At 37.8% G+C, this 26038-nt stretch overlaps 1 protein-coding gene across 1 annotated transcript in view; it reads left to right on the top strand.

Annotated features, from left to right (window-relative positions):
• The window catches only part of CLVS2 (clavesin 2), a 63856-nt gene extending 38192 nt beyond the window's left edge, over positions 1-25664 (top strand). The window contains exons 3-5 of the mRNA XM_060168155.1: positions 12398-12508; positions 18365-18585; positions 25577-25664. Of these exons, the coding sequence (XP_060024138.1) occupies positions 12398-12508; positions 18365-18585; positions 25577-25664 (420 nt within the window). The remainder of the gene's footprint in view (positions 1-12397; positions 12509-18364; positions 18586-25576) is intronic.
• Positions 25665-26038: the final 374 nt, after the last annotated feature.

Genomic DNA, 26038 nt, shown 5'->3' with positions numbered 1-26038 from the left:
TTCTGAATGTGTGTTACTAAAGTAGTTTAAAAGTCAAGTGGGAGACCTAATTCATTATTGATATACTGGCTGGGGGTAAAAGTAAGGCTGTCTTGCTACAGCTAACACATAGATTGAAACCACAAGACTCAAGGTACAGGTCATAGAAAATTACTATATATTCTATTTTGATTAGAAATGGCACAATTAACTGTGACCTTTGCTTTGTGTTCAGTTTTAATAAAAGAACCTAGTGTTTTTATAAGGTGGTAGTTTTTTGTTTTTTTTTTGCGGTACGCGGGCCTGTCACTGTTGTGGCCTCTCCCGTTGCGGAGCACAGGCTCCAGACGTGCAGGCTCAGCGGCCATGGCTCACCGGCCTAGCCGCTCCACGGCATGTGGGATCTTCCCGGACCGGGGCACGAACCCGTGTCCCCTGCATCGGCAGGCAGACTCTCAACCACTGCGCCACCAGGGAAGCCCAAGGTGGTAGCTTTGACTTTGGGTTCTCTCCTGCTGTTATAGTTGATTGAATCTGGTACTTCATGGATGGTGAAGAGGTGTGAGAATGGCTTTGTATCCTGTCCTCTTGGCTGTCTCACCTCCCGCATGTACCAGGCACACACCAGCAGAGACTAACTTAAATAAGTCTTGTGTCTTCGTGTCAAGGCTCTGTTGCTGTGATTCGTTTCAATCTGTTTTCAACCTTCTCTGACAGAAAAAATAGCTGGGGAGAATACCAACTTATTTTGCTCATGAAAGAGAAATCTTCTTGTTCATTCAGTTATGTGATGACTAAACATGGTACAAATTAATTTTCAGTGTTGGTTATACTTTAAGCAACTTTTTTATCTAGGTAGTACTCTTTCGAGGAGGAATATTTTATATACTATCCCACTTTAAGTTGTCTGTATTTTACTGTACTCAAGACTCAGACATACCCTTCCATATGCAAAGTTGATGTCACTGTGTCACCAGTGTAATTTGAGAGTTTTATCTAGGTATAGGGATTTATCCACTGTAATGTACGAACATTGTGTTCCAGGGTTCCTTACGGTATGGGAAGGGTTGTACTTGAACCAAAGTTAACCAACACCAGATGATCAACTATAAGCACAAGAACACAATAATAAAACAGTGATTTGTCTGGAATTAGAATATACCTGAGATTTTGAGAAAGATTAGTCAGTTCTAGGCCACAAATTTCAGAGACCCTGATCATATAGTCATAATGTACTCTCGTAAGCTTTCTCTCCATAGTAATCCCTCTGGTCTATTTAATAATTCTGATTATGTGGCTGAGAGGAAGGGACAGGAATACTTTTGCTGACAGAGACATTTACCTAATAGGTACGTGGATTTATCCCTGGAACCTAGAAGCCAAGAGTGTTATGGATTACCTCAATACATGTGTTCGAAACATAGCAGGAATAGGAAAAAATGGAATAACATTTGTGTTTTTTCCTGTGGAATTAGTGTATAACCATTATTTACAAGTGATAATTTACTGGTGAGAGAGGAAGTGAGGTTATTCTTTGTAGATTTAGGCAAGCGAACTATACTGTATTTAAGATTTTTATAACAAAATTAAAAATTGGGAAATGACGGTCTACATTAAAATTACAACAATAAGAACATTACACAATTCTCATTTTCATGTGAGCAGATGATAATCATGTGCCGTCTTGGATGAGGAAAGGATCACTCCTTCCCTTTCTCTAGGCCTGTAGCTTTGTGAGCTGGAGCAGTCCTTGGCCACCACTGGGTTCTGAGTGACCCAGAGAAGTTTCCTCCTAGACCTCTGGAGTGGAAGTTGGAAGACTCTCTCAGTCCAAGCAATCACCAAAGCAATGCAGTCAAACGCCTCTGCCTTCAAAATGTTGGTGTGAGACCTGCTCTCCCTACAGCTCATGTCCACTCACAGTTTAAAGGACATGATAATTTAATACCTTAGGATCCTATAGCAGTTTTCCTAGTTATTTGCATTGAGAAGATAGAGCCCTCCATTGAGCCCCTCTAAGTTTTCTTTCATGTTCCCCAGAAAGGAGAATATCAGGCAACATCACTGCACTTGCACTTGGGCATCATTTCAAATTAACTTAAAAAACAAAACAGAGAACACCCTCAGACAAAACTGAAAAAGAACAAAGCTAGCATATCTCTATAATGGGAACTGAATTTTATAAAAGGAGAGTGACAGGGCAAAAGAGACATTATTAGGAGTCGTGGCACCATGAAATCTTTAGCCAAGTATCGATGCATATAGGATGAAGGAAAGTGGCTATTTTTAAAAATAGAAGTGTTGTAAATGGTATGCATTTGCCTTTGGGTAGAGCACATTCTGTTGATCACCCTTAATAGAAATTCATGTTGACACACTTGTATTCATGATAGACACTTTAAACAATAGCTGACATTTTGCCAGAGGTCTTAAAACAAACAGATACTGTAAAGTTTGCAAATGCAAATCTAAGAACATCAATTTTCAAATTTAAAAATTAACATAAAAAGTTATCTATATTTTAGTGTGTATTTGGATTTAAGATTTTAACCTTTATAAGGGTAAAATCATTTCAAAATGTATTCATATCTCAAAAATTTTTAATTCTAAAAAGAATATCACTTATTAATGGGAAATTAATGTATCCTATTCATCACTCTTTTAAATGATCCATCATCATTAATCCATGTTTCTTAAAACACTTATTAAAATTAAGACACTGTTTTCTGAGGAATCATAAAAATTTAAATCTGTAATTTACATGCATTTTGTTTCAGAGATTGCTCATCAAACAAAAAGCTTTGCTAAGTGCTTATTTTGGAATACAATGTGATATATGTTTGAAGGCTGACTTGTTTCCTGAAACAGGAATTCACTAGTCATTTTCCAACCATTCGCTTATTTTCTTCTCTTTTCTCTGATGACAAACTCTAAATGTTAAACAAACTGGTTGTAGAAAATGTTAATCATTATTGTTTCCCTACATGTCAGAGCAATTACTTCCTTTTGGTGAAATTTTGTTTCTACACAATTTTTTTCATCTAAGTTCCTTTATTTGATGCCTACCTGGATAGCATGAGGTTTTAATGGACAGTTACAAGTTAAGAGGATGGAGATGAAGCATCCTCCTACATGTGTACGATTTCAATGTAAACTCTCTTATCTCCATACCAGGGTCAAGATCCTTTGTTTTCAATGTCACTTACATTCATTTACATATGGCTTATTACCAGTCATGAGACAGGCACAGAAAAAGACATACCAATTAGCTGATAATTAAATACTTTCCTGCCTGTCTTCTTGCAGTTTGGCAGAAGGCACTAGTTAGAATGTTTTGGTAAAAATTTTTGTTTCCCTTGTGAAAGCAGTTGAATGACTTGCCTGGATCTGTCTGTCCACTATTGATGGCACTAAGTATATGGGATCACAACTATAGTTCCATTCTTTTCAGTTGCAGACTCTGCGCAGGGTGCTAGTGGTAGGGAATGGGAGCAGGGCTTTGGAACTAGAACAAACGTGATTTCTTTCAGGAATCTTAAGCTTCTGAAGATGGGTACAACATGTAGACAAATAGCTAGTACAACATTCTAAAAGACGGATATGAGGACTTCCCTGGTGGCGCAGTGGTTGGGAGTCTGCCTTCCGATGCAGGGGACACGGGTTCGTGCCCCGGTCCGCGAGGATCCCACATGCCGCGGAGCGGCTGGGCCTGTGAGCCACGGCCGCTGAGCCTGCGCGTCCGGAGCCTGTGCTCCACAACGGAAGAGGCCGCAACTGTGAGAGGCCCGCGTACCGCAAATAAGTAAATAAATAAATAAATAAATAAATAAAAGACGGATATGAGGTTAAAATACTATTTTACCATCTAGAAAGAATACCCTCAATATACATATTTAGCAAAACATTCTACGGTTAGCACGTCAAAGCAGACCAATCGTGGTTTGTTTTTTTTTTCAGATACAAGATGAAATTTTACTCATAATGAAATGAATTGCTATAAACTAGACATTTTAAGAAGCTGACACATACCACAAATATCATAAAATCTATACAAATAACATAATATTCTTAATAACTACTTAACACCATCTTTTATATCTTTTTTCTCTTCACCTTTTGATTGCATATTTTTTATGCTTTCTTTTCAAAGGTTTTATTTTTATTTTTTTAACATCTTTATTGGAGTATAATTGCTTTACAATGTTGTGTTAGTTGCTGCTGTATAACAAAGCAAATCGGCTATATGTATACATATATCCCCATATCTCCTCCCTCTTGTGTTTCCCTCCCACCCTCCCTAGCCCACCCCTTTAGGTGGACACAAAGCACCGAGCTGAGCTCCCTGTGCTATGCGGCTGCTTCCCACTAGCTATCAAAGCAGACCGATCTTAAGGAGTTTGAACATATCTGAAGGAAGCTAATGTTGATCCTACCTAAGGAACCAGTAGTACCAACTGCTACAATAATCACCTACTTTCTATACCTACTCATACTTTTAGAGAAAGTGATATCGTGTATGTTGCACACATATGAGCCATTATAAAAAAACTATTATCATAATTTCAGACTGTTAGAGTTTCATGTCATCTATATAAAACATAACTGAAAAGAAATGGAGGCATACCCCAAGATGCTTAGAGTATTGCTTTTGTCTCTAGGTGGTAAAGTTATGAGTGACTTTTTAAAAATTATATTTTGGGCTTCCCTGGTGACGCAGTAGTTGAGAGTCCACCTGCCGATGCAGGGGACACAGGTTCGTGCCCCAGTCTGGGAAGATCCCACATGCCACGGAGTGGCTAGGTCCGTGAGCCATGGCCACTGAGCCTGCGCGTCCAGAGCCTATGCTCCGCAAGAGGAGAGGCCACAACAATGAGAGGGCTGCGTACCGCAAAAAAAAATTATATTTTATTTTGTGTTCAAAATTTCTACAACAAGCATGTTTTATATTTATTCTAAAAGCTTCATAAAAGAATAGTCCAATATTTTTGATCCTAGTATAACTTCAGAGGTAGAGTTGTGGAATTAAAGGTGTAATTTCTAGGTGCTGGTGCTACAATTTATCACTAAATGCATTTTGCCATAGCGCATATAGTAGTTGAAACTAAGTGCTACAAAAAGTGCAAGAAAAGAGGAAAAGAAAAACAAACATTAAAAAAGGCCGAATAGATTTAATTCTGAATGGGTGAGTTACAAATACAATTTTTGCCTATGTTCACATTGAGGACAATTCTTAAACCCAGTTGATAAGTTTAAGAAGAAGTTGAGGAACTGTAGACAGTCTGGTTTAGGAGTCCTAGACAGTCTTACTTGTGAAACAAGACCAGAGCTGTGATGTAATAATAGAAAAGTTCATTTTCCTCACATTTATTACCTCAACCTTTAATTACACCAGAAACTATATTGATTTATGTTCTCAGATCTGACAATTTACTCATAGTAGTGTTAATCTTAATACACAATTTTTATATTTCATCAAAATCAGTTAAAAATTTGAGTTACATGCTAATAGTTCAGATTCTCTAATTTTTTTTTCTTGAATAGCTAGATATTTAGGGCAAACGTATTTTTTTTTTGCTAGAAATATGTGAATAATTCTCTTATGTATATTTGGTAGATATAAATATGTTTACCCCTCTATATGGTGCCCATGATGCCAAAGTCTTTTGTGTTCATAGTGTTTTTATGCCAATGAGGAGAAGATCAAGGCTTTGCTTTGACTGAGCTCATTTTGTAGTTGTTTGCCATGGCAGTCAACTCTTAAGGAAACCCACATATTACATGCTGGAAGTACTTCCAAATCCATCTTCTCCAAAAGAAGGATATTTATTTGAGTTTGTGGTCAGCAGAAGCTTGGAGACATGCCAAGTTCCACTAGAGCTTTGGCGGGTCAAGTTTCCATTAACTGAAGAATTCAGGCCAGACAATCTGTACCTCAAGCACAAAGTGTTCTGCTCAAGGAAAAACGAATGGAAGTAGGTGAATTGGCAAAAGCTTTTGGAAGGTAGAAATTCTATTAACTCTTTTCAGCCCATTTTGGCTATATTCTCACTAATTGCAAAGCACTTATTTCCTTGTCTCCAGTGAAGAGCAGTGTGGCCAGAGCCAATGATCAACATACTGTATATTCTTAATATTTTGATTATTATTTTCTACTATGTAGTGTTATTTAGGGCCAAACAATTGCCCAATAAACTATATTATAAAATTACCACTGCGGTCATTTCCACGTGTGTAAAGTAGGAGTTAATATGGTAGCTCAGCACCAAGAAGGTGGGCTCAATGAGTGGCACCAATGGTGAGCCATTAGCAGTCCTGTTAAATACTGTCCCCATGTTGCAGATAAATTGTAGCTCAGAGAATGTAAATAGTTTACTTAAATAATAAATATCAGAATGTATTTCATTTAATAAATATTCATCTAGCTTACACACACATTCACATACACAGGTTTTCAAAATGCTGGGAGTAGAAGGATGAATCAGGCACAGTCTGGATCAGCATTCAGTGCACAAAACAGAAATCTCTCTGCATAGTTCAAGGAAAAATGGATTTAAATGCAGTGAGTGAGTGCTTAAAACCTCACTGGAAGAGCAGGAGGAATGAAAATTACGGAGGACTGTGACTGCTTTCTTGGTTTTGAGGTCCCAACCCTGCAGATGTGATTCAGAGGTCAAGAAACTGATGTCTTCACCCTCTTACTGCTAATGTCCCAGCAGACTTTTACCTTCCAAAGGTGGTAACTAGAAAGTGGAAGGTGGTGTGCAGATACTACTGTAAACAATTGCTCTTCTAGAGCTTGCTTAGCAGCTGTCATTGCACAGGAAGGTGACTGCTGCCTCCCTTTAGTCCTTTAAATCTTATTCAAGTGCATCTCATTGACAGATCTCACCTAGTCAGAACCCTAGCTAACATAGATTCCTGTTTTAGCCTTCCATCCCCTGCTTTGTTAGGTGGGGCATGAAGTAGGTGGAAATGGATGCCAGGCCCAGCACCAACAGACCATATGGAACACACAACCTCTGCACTCAAAGAGCTCACAATTTAGTAGTGGAGGCAGATAAATAAAGAGACAATTTTAGTATCATGGCAAGTGCAGTGATGGACTTAGGCACTGTGATGGTAGAGATGGGCTTTGATGTGAGAGCAGTGGGATAAGTCAGGAAAAGGATCAAAAAAGCTTCCTGGAAATGGTGTTGCCTGAGCTAATTCTTAAGGGATTAGTAAGAGCAGATGATACAAAAAGGGAGGGATGCATATGGGAAGGAACAGAATCAACAAGTGATAAAACAGCATGTGAACATGAACAGACATGAAGGGGATTGGAGGTAGTGAGTTTCGGATTTTACTGTGATCACATTAGCATCATATGGAAGGTGAATATGAAAATATGAAGCTACACAGAGGTGGGGGTATAAATACTGCAAGACCTGAGGTGTGATCAGAAATAAAGGGGATCAGACTTCTGGTTTCCAGTTCCTAATATAAACAGTTTGGAAGTCACCACTCTGTCCTAACAAGGAAAAAACTGAACAGACTGAAAAATCAACAACTATTCTTAGATCTATAAAAGTGGTGTGAGGACACAGGGCAATCTCCTACCCCCCAGGATTAGAGAAACAGGTGAATACAGGGAGTCTTGGCTTATTGGGGCAGAAAGTCATGATCAAAAACCTACGTGGGAACCAATCTGGGGAAGGACAGCCTGAATTGTTAATGACGAATTGCTGGAGGCTCACTGTATAAAATGCTGAGAGTTAAAGCTCCAGGGAGAGGAGCAGGTATAGGGGGGCCTTCCACACTTTTGTGAGATTTACCTCCAGGACCTTGACCAAGTTCTCACCGTAAATATTTGAGAAAAATCTCCTTGTGTTTGCATCAGGAGGAGGGGAAAATGGACCATTTTTACATATGCCAGAGCACTCTGCTCTACTCATCAAGGCTTGCTCTCAGGAGAAACCAGGTAACCAGAACCTAACCTGCTGGGGTATTATTAGAGCTTAACTGACCTGCGGGGGAGGGAAACTCCCAACTTTAGTCTTCCACATGGGAAAAGGCAAATACCCAACTCCAGGTACTTTAGCCATCCTGCTCCACCCAAGTGGGGAGGAAAAAAATCAAGAAACACTTGTGAGTTAACAGTCCAGAGGCACATGATCATTAAAAGCCCAAGAGCTAATCCATTGGACTATAGAATGCTTTACCTTCCCCCACCTCTTACCATTTTATTCCTGAAGGCCTTTTACAATAGTTCCTTTTACCCTGTACATCATGCCTGGCTATCAAGAAAAAATTATAAGTCGTAACTGAAAAAAGGTAGAAAACAAAATTTGAAGAGACAGGGTAAGCATCTGAATGAGACATGGCAGGGATATTGGAATTATTAGACTGGGAATTTTAAACTATGATTAATATGCTAAGGGCTTTAATGAATAACTAGACAGCATGCTAAAACAGCTGGACAATGTAAGCAGAGAGGAGGAAATCCTAAAAAAGAACCAAAAAGAAATGCTAGCGATCAAAAACTGTGACAGAAATGAAGAATGCTTTTGATAGGCTTTTCAGTAGACTGGACACAGCTAAGGAAAGAATCTCTGAGCTTGAGGATATATCAATAGAAACCTCAAAAACTGAAATGCAAAGAGAACAAAGGGAAAAAAGAACAGAACAGAATATCCAAGGACTGCAGGGCAACTACAAAAGGTGTACCATGTGTATAATGGTAATACCACAAGGAGAAGAAAAAGAGAAAGGAAATGAGTGATATCACACTGAGGAAAGGAAGGAATCAAGTATTATGTCCTTGTTTTGGACTTTGATACTTTGATACCTTTTTAACACAGAGGTACTGTTAAGTCAGAATTTTAACCTAGGTCTACTTGATTGCAAAGTCAGTGCTTTCCTTTCTCTTTCACGCTGCCTTAACTGTGATTTGGTACTGACCAAGTCATTCTGTATTGAAAGATGTGTCCAAGGAATCCATGGCATCATGTGTAAGTTATGTGTTTACATGTGTATATTCTTTGTTCACAGTAGAAGGCATGACCTCAAGTGGTTCTCAAAGTTTAAAAATCACTGAGCTAAGACTTCTGGCTTAAAAACCTGATAGCTGGTGTTCATTCAGTTTTGTTCTAGAGATCAAATGCTCACTCAGGAGTATATTTTAAAAGTGTACTAAGTAGTTCTGCTTTAGGTAGTGCTGTAGGTTAAAAATTCTTAAAGATCTCCCTGCCATGAAGCACCAGGGTGTTGAATAAATCACAATGAATATACGTCTAGGTGCTCTACTGAACTCTGTGAACATAAAACAAGTCCCAACAGAGACAAACACATGGAGTCTATTGGAAAGAAACAGAATAAGGGAAGCTTGAGTGGTTCTGGAGGCCAATGTTGACTGTAGGAACCTAGAGTTTGGGAGAGTAATGATTGCTGGGGGTGCACGGTGGGCAGGAGAAGACGTGAGCCCTGCACACACTGAGGGCAAGTTGGGGACTGGATGTGAGAACCTGCATTCCTCCAGGTGCTGCATCCTTAGGGAAAGGTTGTGCTGGGGAAATCCCTGCTGGCCAGGAAACATTTAAGGAACCTCTCTGCCTCTCCCATATCCAGGGATAGAACCTAGTGGGAGCTAATATAGGTCTTGTCGGGACAAAAGCATCCTCAAACTATCTCTTTCAGGATTCCCAAGGATTAATATTAGCCAAATATGATCCACCATAAACAAGATATCATGAACAAGACCAGCAGAGATAACAAATTCAGGCCCTCAAGGACCCAGAAACAAAACACCTCTGTGTAAAATGGTTATGTTATCAAACAATGTTATTAATGATGGAATTAAAATAAGCAAAGACGAAGCAACTAACAAATTAAAGTGTCACGAGAATCTATTTTACACCCACTAGATTGGCAGAAGTTAGAAAGATGGGTAATACCAAGTGTAGTATGTGGAGCAGCCAGAACTTTCCTGCATTACTGGGGGAAAGAAGAGTATAAATTGGTGCAGTTTGCTCCTAACAATTTTGTAAAGTTGAACTGTATACACTCTATGACTCAACGTTAACACTTTTAGATAAATACCCTGCACATACACCTGAACGTGCACAAGAGACACTTCTGAGAATGAAGTCTGCAGAGCAGCTGTGTTGGTGATAGCAAAACAAACCGAAAATTTGGAAAACAATGTGCAGGGACAGGAGAAAATAAACTGTGGTGTTCCATACAATGGTATGCTATACAACAGTGACAATGAACTATAGCTATGCACAACGTGTTTAAATTTCAGATACAACGAACCGCAAAAACACTGTTACCCGACCACATTGACTATGACATTTTTATAAAGCTTAAGTACTTAAAAAACAGTATGTTTTAAGGGAGATATATATATATAAAATATATAAAATATGCAAAATAAAAATATAATATTTATATATTTATAACATTTATAAAATAAAATATTGATATAAGCAAGAGAAATCCTTATATTTGAAATACAATGTGCAATTTTAAAATGTGGGGGAAATGAAAGAATATATAAATACAGTGATCTTCAAGGTTACCAATTATATTCTATTTCTTAAGTTGAGTGGAGGGCACATATTAGTATTCTCTTTATTGTATATACATTATTTATCTTCATTTTATGTATAAAAATGTCATAATTTTAAAAGACACTATGAATCATATATACATATATGATTCATATATCCCCTCTTTTCTGGATTTCCTTCCCATGTAGGTTACCACAGAGCACTGAGTAGAGTTCCCTGTGCTATACAGTAGGTTCTCATTAGTTATCTATTTTATACGTAGTATCAATAGTGTATGTATGTCAACCTCAATGTCCCAATTCATCCCCCCCCATTTCCCCCTTGGTATCCATATGTTTGTTCTCTATGCCTGTGTACGGTAGAAACTAACACAGCATTGTAAAGCAACTATACTCCAATAAAAATTTTTTAAAAAGTAACCTGCTATGTGGAAGTCAGATGTATTTTTTCATATGAAAATAAAAGCATATTTAGCTGAAAAAATAAAAAAATTAAAAGACACTATGTCTGCATTTCTACCTGATTCATTTCTGTTTTGTAATACTCTTGATGAATGAAAGCTACAAATTTATAAAAGAAGTAAGACATTGACATAAAATAAGACACAGCTTACAAATGTATTTATTATTTGAAGTACTGTGGCTTTTTCGTAGTGTGTTATTCTCAAAGATAGAAATTTTGTTGCAGAAAAAATGTTTGTTGACTCTAAAAATCAATATATAAAATCACTAATGAATTTCTAATGCTCATAAGTGTCCCCTAAAAACAAAATAATTTAATGATGTTACACCATGCATGTTTTTAAATCTTTTGAATATTGTTCAAGAGAAAATTTAAATTAAGAAAATAGATCTACAATTATTTCAGTTTCTTCTCTTTTGTTCCTGTTTATGTTCTCAGTAGAATCTAGATGTATGCCAATTATTATGATGCCACTCAAGAGACACTTCCAGTGGTACAGTTTTTTAAAGGAGACTTTTGTAGTCAGTTCAGCGTGGAATGTTGAACCAGTAGCAAAATCTATGTCCATTTACGTAGAATCCATAGCACTGTCAAATGGTGTAACTTATTTGGCTTAAGGATTCTCTTCAGATTTGGGGGTGGACTTGAGATGCACCTATTTAGTCACAGAAAGGAGGAAAACACCTCTACATCACTTCAGATGCAAACCTTACATGGTTGAGTTCTTGCTGAAGGAGAGGCTGGCTTTGTGATAGCCCCGTTTTCCTCCTGTTGGGTGAGCTCAGAGGGTTTAACTTTCATTTAACTTGGCAAAATGCATGTGCAAATTTCTTACACTACAATTCCAGGTTTTTATTTTGCTTAAGCGTGTTTCCTTTTTTTGTAGTTGGAATAAGGAAAGGAGAGTGTTTATAGTAAAGTTGGTAATAAAATAAAGAGAATAAAGTGAGTTTTGATATCTGACCGTCCTCACATTATAGATAACTACATTGAAATTTAATAAAACATTTTAATTTAAATACATTTTAATAGACACTTATCTAACATAGATTCATTATTTGACAAATTTCTAAAGTCTTTTACTTATATTTCTGGGTCTATAATGACTGTTAGCAGTTTGCAGGCTTAAAACGTGGCACTCCTAAAAATGCTGAAATTCCTATCAACAACCTGTTCTTGAGAAAGATGTGCTTTATTCCATATTGCTTCAGTTTCTGTATGAAAGTTACAATGATTAATTGCAGTAAGGTTCTTCCTAAGGTTCTTCCTTCTTTCTTCTCCTTAGCTATACACATAATCATTTAAGTGTACGGAATAACAAATTTGTATACCATATGGCCTTCCCTAAACCTTCTCAGTGTCTTAAAGCGTGTTTTGATTTTTTTTTCCCCGCCATGTTACTCTAGGATAGTTTCCCAGCACGATTTGGAGGAATTCATTTTGTCAACCAACCATGGTATATCCATGCCCTGTATACCGTGATCCGGCCTTTCCTGAAGGAGAAGACTCGGAAAAGGGTATTTGTTTGCTTCTTTGTTTTTTTTGTTTCCTTTCTGCTCCCCCGTTCAATAAATTATGATGCATACTGTATGTATAACATGTGCTGTGGTAAAATGTGTTTCTGTATTGAATATAACTCTAAAAGATAACATAAAAGATATTTTACAAAATGTAAAAACTTGTGATTAATTCTGAACAGTGTATCTGTGAAAGAAATACTTAAAAACTAGCTCTCTTGCTTTTCCACAAATGGGGAACATTTTAGCACATTCATTATACATTAAAGCCTCAGTTTAAAAGTAAAAAAAATTATACCGTGTTACTATATTGTTATTGGTACACTTAATTTCAAGTAATATGCAGGGAAAAGTTATAATTTTTTATGTTATAAATAGGTGTTAGTTATTTCACAATATGTATTACATTGAATATAGTGAATTTTGTGATCTCTAATATAATTTTGTAGTGATTGTCTTGATCAATCACACATTTCAGAAAGAATACTAATGTGTAGAAATTTTAATATCTCTTTAAATTACAAGTTACTTGAATTCCAAGATTCAGTTTTATCCAACAATGAGGATATTCAAAGTAGGTTCCAAAATAATCATTTTTCTGAGAATAAGAATATTTATATAAATTATTTAATGCAGTGCATGGCACATTGTAAATACCGAACACATTTATCACTATTGATAATATTTTAAAATGCATTTTAATGTACATTATTTCATTTTATCCTCCAAACATCTCTGAAAAGTAAGCTTAGTAAGCATCATCTCCTATTGAAAAGCTAAGGAAAGTAAGTCTTAGGATGGATAAATAACTTGCTTATTCATTTACACAGCTGTAAAGTTGTAGAGTTAACATTTGAATACAAATAGCTCTGCATTTAGAGATATTTTTACCACTGTGCTGTGACCAATTTTCAAATGATTAGTTCCACAGGAAAATATAGTTACTTCTAAATCCATAGGGAAGATAATTTTCCATGTTTCTCATGAATGAGAAGGCACTTCAGGTATCTCAGTGCCATAAAAGCCTTACTGTGAGTGTGAAAGTGAAATCATTGTTAGTATGTGTCGGTGTCAAACATTTGTGAACAGAGAGTTTTCTGTTTGTGAATTTGTTGAATATGTTTTAGTAATTTAGGAGGAAGAATTCTGTAAACAATTATAATTTATATTAGGAATTATTTCTACCACCAAGATTCATAATAATTTACATTTTATAATTTGGAAAAATGTATTGATGTGCCTCAGAAAAAACACTTTCAGCATTGTTTTATGAAGGGATGATCAGGTGATCCAAAATACCTGCTGGGGCTTTTAGCACAAATTGTACTAATGAATGCTTTTGTAGTGTTCACGCTATGCCGCGTGCTGTTCTAAGTACTCTTGGTATGTTAACTCATTTAGTCCCTCCAACAAAGCTTTAGGGTAAGCATTGTTATTTTCCTCCTTTTATAGATGGGAAAATGAGGCATAGAAGGTGAAACCATTTGCTCTAAATCACAGCTAGGAGGTAGTAGAGCTGAAAATGTGGATGTATTGGGAAAACTGTTCCAGGTAGAGGGACTAGCAAAGGCAATGGTCCTTAGGTAGAAACAGGCCTGGAATATTTGACAAACAGCAAGGAGGCCAGAAAAGCTGGAGATGAATAAGCTACTGGGGAGGATATTAGGGGACTGGATGGGCAGGAACATAGTGTGCCCACTCATAGAGGGTCGTAAAGATCTGGGCTTTCAGTCAGAGTGAAATGAGGAGCACTTGAAAGACTTTGAGTGCAGGAGTGACTTGTTGTGACATGATTTTGACATGATTTTGCTCTGTTGAAAAGACTGAAGAGTTTCAAGTCTACAAAACAAGGAAAGTTCTAGGTTTGGGGGTTATTTGACGGAATTTGATGATTTTGACAATGCCTACAAGAATGCATTGCTAGCACTATTCCAGATGGAATTGAGGTATTTGAATTTTACCATTTTAATTAAAACTATATGACTTGGAAATTTTTGTATGAGAAAATAATTATAGATTGAAACACCTTTAATTTTTAAGTATATAATCAATGCACAATGCAACGTTATTATATTTCCTTACTGGAATCCCAAGTGATTCAGCATTACAGTATTACTCAAACAACTTATAACACAGATGCTGTAAATCTATGTTCTGAAAAACTGGTAAAAGGAAACCTAGGAAAGAGTCGTGAATCCTCTTTCACAGTAGACATTTAGCTCTTCATTTTCTTAAATTAAATCAGACTTTGAGTTTCCAGCACACTGGGCTGATGGGAATGTCAACCTTAGGGGTTGACAGGGGTCCCTTCTCAAAATTTCACCAGTGTCTAGAATCTTTCATGTAAAGCCTAACTTCCCATCCATCATGGCCACTTTTGACATGCTCACTGTTCAAGCTAGTATTAGTTCATTGAATTAAGGTCTCCTTCTGCTCCAGCAGAAGGAGATGCTTCAGCATCTTTACTGAAGCCAGAACCCAATGGCGAGGTTTCAATCCACTACCCTAGTGCACTCTTCAGCTGGTCCACAGATGTGGTCCTGCCACACCCCAAGAGCTGACAGGAAACAGGTTTTCCTGCTAGTTGTCACAAATTTCCACTTCTTCCTCAATCGTGGGCTTGCTATTCTATTCCTTGCTAATTCTTAAAAATATTCTACCCTCTTTCTACCATAATTATGGTCAGCTACCATAATCTCTTCAATGGCACGGTTTAGGAAAATAAATTTTTTTTAAATTTAAAAGTTCAGCCTAAGTATAATTGTAAGGTAATCTGAGGCAAAGGAGACCCAAAGAACCAGACTTCTTGCATGAAATGGAGGAACAAAAAATATACACGGGGGAGAACGTAGTAAAACTTCAATAAATGATGAGACAAATGTGTGCATGGCATATTCCAGCAGGGTGTGAGTAGTAGGAGATGTGCTCACAGAAAGAGTTCATAGAGGATCTTATAGGACTTACTCTAAGAGAAAGAAGAAGGCAATGGGGGATTATGAGCAGAATAATGTGACCTGACGGATGTTTTAACATGGTCATTCGGTCTGCTGTGTTGAGAATAGAGTGTTGGTGGCAAGAGTGGAAGTCAGGAGGGCAGTTAGGAGGCAGTAACACAGTGTGAAGGATGATGGGAGTTGTGTTAGGGTTGTAAGGGTGCAGTTGTTCAGATGTTTGAATTCAGGATAGATTTTGGAGGTAGTACCAAAAGAATTTACTGACAACTTAGATTATGAGAGAAGTAAAAGATGAGTCAAATGTTTTGGCCTGAGAAACTAGAAGCATATTTGTACGATTAACTGACATTGAAAATAGGGAGGAGTTGATTTGGGGGAGAGAATTATAAGTTCAATCTTGGATATGTTAAGCTCCAGGTGCCCATTTACCATTTAAGTGGAGGTGTGACATAGAGAGTAGAAATACCAATATGGAGTTCAAAAGAGAGGTCTGGCTTCAAAATATAAATTTTCAGTGTATGGACAATATTTAAAGCCACTAGACTGAATGACATCACCAAGGAGTGAGTATAGTTAGAGAAGAGAATAAATCCGAGAACTGAAGCCTGGAGCTCTCTGATGTTAAGATGCTGGGGAGGTGAGGAATAACCAGCAAAAGAGTCTGAAAAAAGCATCTATCAAATAGAAGGAAACCAAGAGATCCTGGGAGAAAGTGTTTCAATGAGGAGAGCCATCTACTATATCCAGTGCTGCTGAGAGTTTAAGGAAAATAAGGACAGAGAATTATTGGACACTGAATTTAGCAGTGAGAAGGATCTTGACAAGAGCTATTTTCATGCAATGGTGGGAGGCAAAGCCTATTTGGATTCGATTCAGGAAAAATGGGACAAAAGTACTTGGACAATGAATATAGATGACTCCTTTGATGAGTTTTGCAATGAAAGGAAGGAGAAAAATAGGATAATAACTGGAGGTAAGGTCAAGAGAGGTTTTATGCATCTGTATGGTGGGGGAGGGAAGAGTAGAGTTGGCATGTTTGTTCTTTGATGGGAAAGATACAGAAGAGGAGGAAATCTGATGATGTGAGAGAGACAAGAGAGAATTGTTTGGGAAATATAACTGAGTGGAAGAGAGAATGAATTCTAGTGCACAGGTGGAGGGGTTGGCCTTTGTAGAGTTTATTCTTCCATTGTGCTGGGAGCAAAGGCAAAGCATATGGACACAGATGCTAGTGGGTGGGTCTCATCTGGTTGCCCTATTTTTTCAGGGAAAGAGGAAACAAGGCCAAAGCTGAAAGTGATGTTGAGGGAGGAGGGAACAGAGTGTTAGTGAAAAGAGAAGTAGTGTGAATTACATTTACTTTTCTAAGGATTTATTACCTAACTCTTGCATGACTTGAAAGATAAGGTTTCTGACATGAAGTAGTACATCTGATGAAATAAAGGTTGTATACCTAATAAAGTTGGGATTTCAGGTGCTAGAACTTAATTTTCCCAGGAAAATTATAAGAGCGAGAGCGAGAGCGAGAGCGAGAGTGAGAGAGAGAGAGAGAGAGAGAGAGAGAGAGAAAGAGAGAGAGAGAGAGAGAGAGAGAGAGAGAGAGAGAGAGGGAGAGAGTGTGTGTGTTTTCCTGTTGTGCTCTGTAAGTAGGAAGGGGAAGGTGTAAAGTGCAATTAACCTGATTTAACTTGGGGAAGACAGTATCTTCCACCTCTGTAAGCCCCACATTATGTATTCCACCAGCCACTTGCTGTGATCATTTTGACCAGTGACCCAATCTCAGATGCTTTTATACTCTTCCACAATTTGTTGAAATTATTTGTTGACTGGTGACTCCCACTCCTCTCATTTTATTTGATATAGACTAGTCTTTGTTTTCCAGTATATTTACTTCCATGGATTCTAAAAGTATGGAAAGCAAGATGAACCTCTGTTCATCTTGAACCTGAAGTGTGAGATTTCTAAGCCACTTATAAATTATAATCTTTAAATAAATATAAAAGTTTATATGAGGTGACAAGAGTACTTTATCAGAGAAGACTGATCTGAAGTCTTGAGATTGAAATGAAAGAAGAGGAAAGAGGTAGCAATTTATGGAGAAACAAATCTTGAGTATGTAGCTTAAATAATTCTCCAGTTTAACCAAAAGCTCTATGTAGACAGTGATAAGAATAATTAACAGATGCACACAGCTTTACAGTTTCAACTCATTCCATTTCTGATTTGAATGATAACCATGGAAATCTCTAGCAGAGAAGATGCTGGCAACATTATAGAACATTGGTCCTTTGGGATGTGAAACTTCAGTCAACCTTTCATTGTGATGATGCTAATCTACTTTTATTTACATCACATACTTTGTATTATAAAGCAGTAATTTAGTGGTTACAGTATTCTTATTTTTACCGAAGATAAAGAGAAAGCCATACTGGTGACAGCTTTTGGGTTTAATAACGTGAATGGGCTCAGCAGTTGTTGAGTCCTTATGAGAAGAGTCTTTTAACAGCATTCATTATGCACATCATCAGCTTTGTACAGCTAACACCAGGATAATGTGCAGATCAACGTGCACATTAGATTCTGCTCATGTTCCCAGCTATGAAGCAGGAAACGAAATTTCTTGTTCCAGTTCTTTAAACCAATAATGATCTGGCCTTCTAGAAGCTACCTAAAATCCCTGAGCCTCAGGACTTTTATATGAAGTATTAGGATTACAGAACCAGCCTTCCTGTTTCACAGAGTAGATGAAGGGCTTAAATATTTTAACAGACATGGAAAACTCTTGCTTTGGCTTTCCTATCCTCAATCCTCCATCCCCCCCACCCCCCGCCCAGTTCCCAAAATCTGGGTGATATTTATTCTCCTCTGTGTGTTTTCTCCCACCCTCTTCTTGCATTTGTAGATATTTTTGCACGGTAACAACCTGAACAGTCTACACCAACTAATTCATCCTGAGATTTTGCCCTCTGAGTTTGGAGGAATGCTCCCCCCTTATGATATGGGAACCTGGGCAAGAACACTGCTAGACCACGAGTATGATGACGACAGTGAATACAATGTGGACTCCTACAGCATGCCTGTGAAGGAGGTAGAGAAGGAACTCTCCCCCAAGTCCATGAAGAGGTATGCTGGAGGTTGCTGGGAAGCGGGCTAGGCCAGGGTGGGGACACCTGATACAACTCCAGATTTTATATTTTTCTGAAGTAGATATTTGGTGACATTTTAAAGCCTTTCATGCTCCTATGATTGGATGTCTAAGGAGTTTCAAGTCAAAGATAAATTCATTCAAGGTAACCTCAACTCAATGTTGCTCCAAATTCACAATCCAGCTGGCCCCTTAGAAGTCAGCCAATCCAGTGGCTTTTCAAACTGTTCTTTAAGGTTCTGGTTGAGTGCCTCAGGGCAAGCAGGTAGCGGGTGGGGACAGTGCCCATCTCCACTGCGGTGAGACTGACTATCTAAACAAATTTTTGGACTCCTGTGTAAGATTTCATTTGAAGGAAGGGATCCATAGAGCGAACAGACACACACTTCAAACGCTAACATTCAAAGCTTACGTTCTTTTTTCAGCACCTCTGCCAAGTTTCTGTTTAAAACTTTCTGTCTAGCCATTCCTGGGGCAAAACACTGTCTTTCCCTACAGCTTTAATCTTTACAGAATTCACTGTTGAGTCAGAATCTGATTTCCTGCTTTGACTCTCATAGTGTTATTAGGCCTGTTTTCTTTCAGTCAATGGGTATTTATTCAACACATGCTCTGTAATAAAAACTTTCCTAGGCGTTTTGTATCCAATATGGGTAAAACATATGTCCAGCCATGATCTACTGGTGATCGAGGGCAAGGGGGTTGCCAGACACACAAGTGCGTAACTGCCTCTGAGTTTGCATTCTGTAGCAATTAGATGAAGACATCTAATTCTTATGCTACCCCAGGCCACACCAGCCAGGGTTCGTTTGGATCACAAATATTATTTCTTGGTTCATTTCCTATCCTGGAAATATAGGAACCCCAGCTCCTACAAGTCTCTCTTCACCTAATTCAGGGAGGACACAAGGGCATCTCCCATGTCATTGCAAACACTATCTTGCATCCTTCTCTGAGGAAAGCCTTAGGGTCATTCGGTCACCACTGACTCATGCAGTGGCATCTTTGAGACCGGCCTCTTTTATTTGCTGCTGCAGCTGCTGCTGTTCTTGGGGGGCGGGCTGTGATGCCTTTCTCTCCCCAGGCTGCTCCACAACTCCTTGGAGAGAACGGAAAGGCCAGGAACATCTTCAGCTTTAATTTCTCCACTAATGGACAAGCTTATCTTTAAATCAAGTTTGGGCTTTTCAACTCCCTCCTCTTAAAACAAGGCTTCCTAATTTGAGTTATATGCTCTTCTCACCAAAGGGGTTCATTGATGGACTCTCAAAGTGGTCTGTAAAGTGATAAAAGTTGTATTCAAAACTGTGTGTGTATATGTTTGAATGTATGTATGTATATATAGATATATAAATGTATATATAGTGCTTTTTTTTTCTGGAGAGAAGGCATATTTCATCAAATTCTCAAAGTTGTCTAAGACAAAAATGGTTAAAAGCCATTACCTAAGAATAGGTTCCTTCTGATAAAAATTAAAATTCTAACAGTGATAATTGTTACAATCTACCATTTTTAATAAACTTCCTTACTAGGCCCTTACTAGGTACTTTTTTGGTAACATTCACTTATTTAATTCTCACAGCAACCTTGTTAAACAGATATTCGTATCCCCAAAGTCACATAGTCTATATGTGATGGAACAAGGTTCCAATCCATGAGGTACAGAGTCTGTCATGTTGTTGATATACATCTTGTCTACTCTTCTGTGACAGCATGACACAGAGTGCCCTCACTGTAGAACTGAGCTACAGGAGGATTTGGAGACAGCTCTCATAGGTGTCCCTTAGTCTTTTCCTTTGCCAGCTAGCAATGCTCATTTCCTTTAGCCCCTCCTTCTGTGACTTGTTAACTAATGTGGTCCCCTCCTCTGAGCACACCTCTCTCCATATCCTCTACAGCCTTAGCTGCATCCCCATCACCTACACTTCCTCCAAAACTTCCTACCTGCTCTCTTTGCCTCCACCTTTACCCTGCTCCCCTACCTTCCATTTATTTTATTATCCATGTGGCAGTCAAAATAATATTTTAAAAATGTAAATCAGATCATTTCACTTCTCTGCTTTGAATTTCTAAGTGACTGCTGATTATACAATGAATACAATCAACTCCATATCGAGACTTACAATATGCTGCATGATCTGATCCTGCCTACCTCTCTCCTCTAAGTTTATTTACCTTTTCTCTCCTCCCCTACCTTTCAGACACAACATCCTTCTTTATTCTCCTTCAGCCTCCCCAGTTTGTTCCTATCCAAGGGGCTTTATTCTTGTCACCTCTGGCTGGAATATTCTTTTCCTCTGTCTTCCAATGGCTGGCCCCAATCAAAGGTCATCTCCTCAAGAGGGTCTTTTGGTCTTTCTCAGTCACCAGGTCTTAATCAGATCTACTTCCTACTCATTCTAGACACTTCCTATCAATCACCTTCTTTATTTTCTTCATAGTTCATTATTAGTCAGTGAAATGATTGATTTTATTTAGTTATTTATCCCCCTGTCCTGCAATGTAAGCTTCAGGGAGACTTTAGTGGCTTTGTCTATCCTGTTCTCTTCTGAATCCTCAGTGCCTGGAGTGGAGCCTGGCACACAAATCATGCTCACTAGGCACCAGTTAAATGAATGAAGGAGTCCTCTGCTGTCTGTCAGTGGCCCCTTTTAGGTGCAGTGTTTAGAATTGTAGAGGTGACATCTGACGTTATCATTACCTGCATAGAGGTTCCAGAATTCTGGCTTTGCAGTGAGGACCTCACTGGCTTCCTTTAGTTACTGTTGCTGTCACTGTTGCTGCCGTTCAGGCAGCCAAGGCACATTGCTGACTCATATTGAACCCCTTAAAACTGGTCTCTTTACTTATAGATCCTTATCCTCATAATTCTTTATTTCTGTGTTTAGCTTTTTCCTCCAAGCACATTATTTTAATTGACATCATCTTGTTAGATTTGGTTCAGGTGATCCACATTTTGAAGTCTTTTTGGATTCTGATTTTCTTCTCCAATTAATTAGGACATTTTGTCCCCTGAAGACTTGGCTTACAGCACGATGACCTCCCCAACCCTGAGTTTCTTGCTTCTGACATGGGCTGATTGGAATTCCAGACATCCTTTGTTTGGTGTAGCTTTTGTATCATATGAAGCCTATATGGTTCTCTTTGAAAACTCCTGAAGAATGAGATCAAGAAAGTTGTTTCACTTTATTTTTATCTTCTCTCTGGCAGGGGATGGTAGTTCCCCATCAAGGACGGGAGAAAATTGTTTCTAGGTTCCACCCTTCCTCCATCTCCTTTTCCAGTTTTATATCATTCTTAGATTGAGAGGGGAAAAATCATTCCTTCACCAAAGAGTTGTAGATAACTGTTCCTTTGGGTGAATTTAGCTACATGTATAGCTAGAAGATTATGTTCCTCCGTGTAAATCTGTGGAGAGATAGTATAATCATGTGAAAGAATACAAACTTCACTAGAGAATGGGTTCCTTGAACTCGGGGACTGTCTTTTACCTTATGCCTCTAGGACCCAGGATAGTGTCTGGCACACAACAGTTGCAGTGAGCATCAACACTCATGTTGTTAATGGTAATATGCACTTCCATTTTATTAAATAATATTCAATACCTATTGTTACTACGTGCCAAACCCTACCTAATGCTGTGTATACATCAACTCCTTTGCTTTTCTAAACAACTAATAAGGTAATACTATACCCATCTTCTTGATGAGGAGACCAAGATACAGAGAAGGTAAGTAACTTCCGCATTTCACATAGCTCCAAAGCTACAATGCTAATGCTGGAACACAGGTAATAGTGTTCTCTAAGTTATTTCCTTAACCACTACCATATGCTATCTGCCGGAATTAATGCCGGGGGTTATGCATGCATTATTACACTTGATCCTCAATATGTCTGTATGATGTAGGTATTATTTCCCCCATTTTACAGATAAGGGAACAAAATCTTAGGAAGTTTAAATAGCCTTCCCTTGGTCACAGAACTAATAAATAGCAGAAGGTGGAATTGGAATCCATTTGGAATCCAATTCTAATCCATTTCTAAAATCTAGTCTCTTAAACACTAAGGTATAGCACAATATTGTAGATACATAATAAATGAATAAATGATACCTGGATAATTAAAGTTAAACTATAGGTTTTCATGAGGAAAAAAAGTTATTCATTGAAAGACAGTAGAGGCTGGAGACTGCTAAGATGTACTGTGAGTTAATGTTAGGTAACTTCCTCTATTGTAGTTGAAACAGACCAATTTATTAACAGTTATGATCCTGCACAAATAACCCTGTTTTTTTGTATAAGAGAGCACAAAAGAAAATCTAGACTAAAACAACAGTACACTTGGGGCAATTAAATATCAAAAAAATCTTAATCAGAAATTGTTTCTGCCTGGCTTGTTTTATTGAGGAATCATTCTGCGTATTGAGCCAGCAGCATTCATCATCCAACAATTCTGACATCTGTAGTGCATGATAAAAGCAAACTAGGACATATACACACTACCAAACATAAAATAGCTAGCTAGTGGGCAGCAGCCGCATAGCACAGGGAGATCAGCTCGGTGCTTTGTGACCACCTAGAGGGGTGGGATAGGGAGGGTGGGAGGGAGACGCAAGAGGGAGGGGATATGGGGATATATGTATGCATATAGCTGATTCACTTTGTTTTAAAGCAGAAACTAACACACCATTGTAAAGCAATTATACTCCAATAAAGACGTTTTTAAAAAAAGCAAACTAGGAACTTAATCCCAGGCTGGATAGTGCACTGTAATTTAAACTATTTTATTAAAATTGCCATATCCTCTAATATTCTTTTATTTAAAATATTTTTTAACATCTTTATTGGAGTATAATTGCTTTACAATGGTGTGTTAGTTTCTGCTTTATAACAAAGTGAATCAGTTATGCATATACATATGTCCCCATATCTCTTCCCTCTTGTGTCTCCCTCCCTCCCACCCTCCCCATCCCACCCCTCTAGTGTGGTCACAAAGCACCAAGCTGATCTCCCTGTGCTATGCGGCTGCTGCCCACTAGCTATCTATTTTACATTTGATAGTAAAAGTAGTCAAGGAACGTAAGGATTTAAAAGATGTGTGTGCATGTGTATGTGTATTTGTATGATGTGTGTTTTAATAGAACATTATGGCAAATGATTATATTGTAGACTCCGTGCTGTCTGAAGAGCTTTGGTGTGTACTTGAATATATTATTAGGATATGCCTCAACATTTATATATTTAACTTTGTGAGAATTTTAAAATAAATGTTTTTGTTAAGAATTTCTTTCTCCACAGGATAAATTGCTTTATCTTCATCACTCTTCGCTTTGAATGCGTGATAGCCATCTTCTTTCAGTATGGAAACTATTTATTGGATAAAAGTTAATCGAAATCCTACTGTGTAACAGACTCTGTGACATGCATTGTGTTCACAGCAAGGAGAGAAACTGATAAAGTCCCTGCTCATGGAATTTATAGTCTAGTGGGTACTCGTTGTCAAGTAACCCTTTAGTGCAGGACATTAAATGAACCCCTGTATATTTTAGCATGGATTCATCTTGGGAAACCAATTATTTCAGTTGAGTCTAAGAAAAACAATGTTACAAGTCTAATTATTAAGTGCTTTGTGCAATTGTCAATTGTGTTAAAATGTATTTTATTCATGTACTTTTTTCTAAGATAAATTATCATTTCTCCTTCTCCTTCCCTCTCTCTCTGTCCCTTTCTCTCTCCTGCACACCCACAGACACACACACACACACACACACACACACACACACACACACCCCACATTCAACTGCAGCCAGTCTCCATTCTGACATATGCATCTAATACCTATTATTGAGGTAAAATAGTGAAAGTGACTTAGGAAATAAACCTCCTTATTTTAAAGTTCTCACCTTCCTTTTCATTCTCTCTTTAGAAATGAATTTAAGTTTATTTAAATGAAGGAATCAATTTATCAGTTAATTCTGTAATTATTTTTGCTTTGATAATTAGTTCCATTGCTATTCTTCTTCATTAGCATGTGTGGTTGTATTTTAGCTTATAGTCTTTCTTTTCGATAATTAATGAGGTCTGTGAAGAGGCATATTGCCACAGCAATAGCCAAATGGTTGGAATGCAGCAGCAGGGGAAATGTTCATTATGGAGGAGAATTTAAAAGGGCAGCTGCTTCTTTAATGCCATAGCCATTAAGATGACAGCTTCCTGCCACCACAGTAGCACTTTTCATTGACTTTCCTCCTTCCCAGTTTTATGTTGTTTCCTAGTGAGGAACTGAGATATAATTCCCACCTGCTATCAAAGGCATGTGCAAGGGGTTTTCACATTATTTGCTTCCCTAATCATAAAGTACTCCTGACTAAACAAGAGGGGTTTCTACTTTTCTTAAAGTTTTCAAGAGTAAGATTGATTTTATTCAGATGCCCTAGTGGAAAATTGAACAAAACTCATATTGAAATATTGATTTTTTTCCTAAAGTTCTCATTAAATATAAAAAAAGATGGTTAAAAATGCACATTCCTTTTGAAGTCGTTTCATAGAGCCCTTTCAGACAGGAATCAAGACTCCTTTTATTTCTACTTCTTTTCTTATAACAATAAGTTCACTGTAATAATTCCCCCATTTGGTGATCTCTTGGAATGCATCAGTCCTGTACTAGAAATTCTCAGACTCAAAGAAAAGTCTGTTCCTTGACTGTAAAGAAGAAAACTTAAGCCTATTATTACGTATTTAGAATCCTCTGCTGTGCATTATTCTATTCAGAGGCCAGAGGGGATTGTTTCCTTTGATGCAAAACATCACCATAAATGTATCTCTTTAAATGTGCAGCATTCTCAGTTCATAAGTCTCTTGTAGAAAAAGTTAATCCGCATCCATGAGAGAAGTAATAAAGGAGAAAAGACAGAGAACAGAAGGTGATTGTTTGGCAGTAACGCACTGACATTGGCTTTATCATTTCTAGATCCCAATCAGTTGTGGATCCTACAGTGTTAAAACGCATGGATAAAAATGAGGAAGAAAACATGCAACCTTTGCTCTCTCTGGACTGATAACTTCTCTACCCTCCCCATGGATTAGAAATGGAAGGTACTTGTTTTCAGCACCAGGGCCAGCGCTGTGGAGGAATTACCAGCTGGAAATTTATTTATTCACGTTAATGTAGCATAATATATAAGACATCAGGCTTTCCCGTTTGCCTGAGCCATGGGTGCCCTGGTCTGAATTTTTTTTAAAAGGTCAATAATTTATTCTGTAAGTGCCAAGTTCTTTGTAAATACAATGTACTCTTCACGTCAAGTTTGTAAATTTTGGTAGTAACTTAAATTGGAAGATTGGCTTATGAGTCTATGCCAGTGATATGAACTATAACAAGAACAGAAAAGACACATAAGCAATTAAAGCTAATTAAATGTAGCCCTGTTTC

Source organism: Lagenorhynchus albirostris, chromosome 12 (assembly GCF_949774975.1).
Source record: "Lagenorhynchus albirostris chromosome 12, mLagAlb1.1, whole genome shotgun sequence".
Lineage (NCBI taxonomy): Eukaryota > Metazoa > Chordata > Mammalia > Artiodactyla > Delphinidae > Lagenorhynchus > Lagenorhynchus albirostris.
This window is presented reverse-complemented; position numbering and strand designations above follow the sequence as displayed.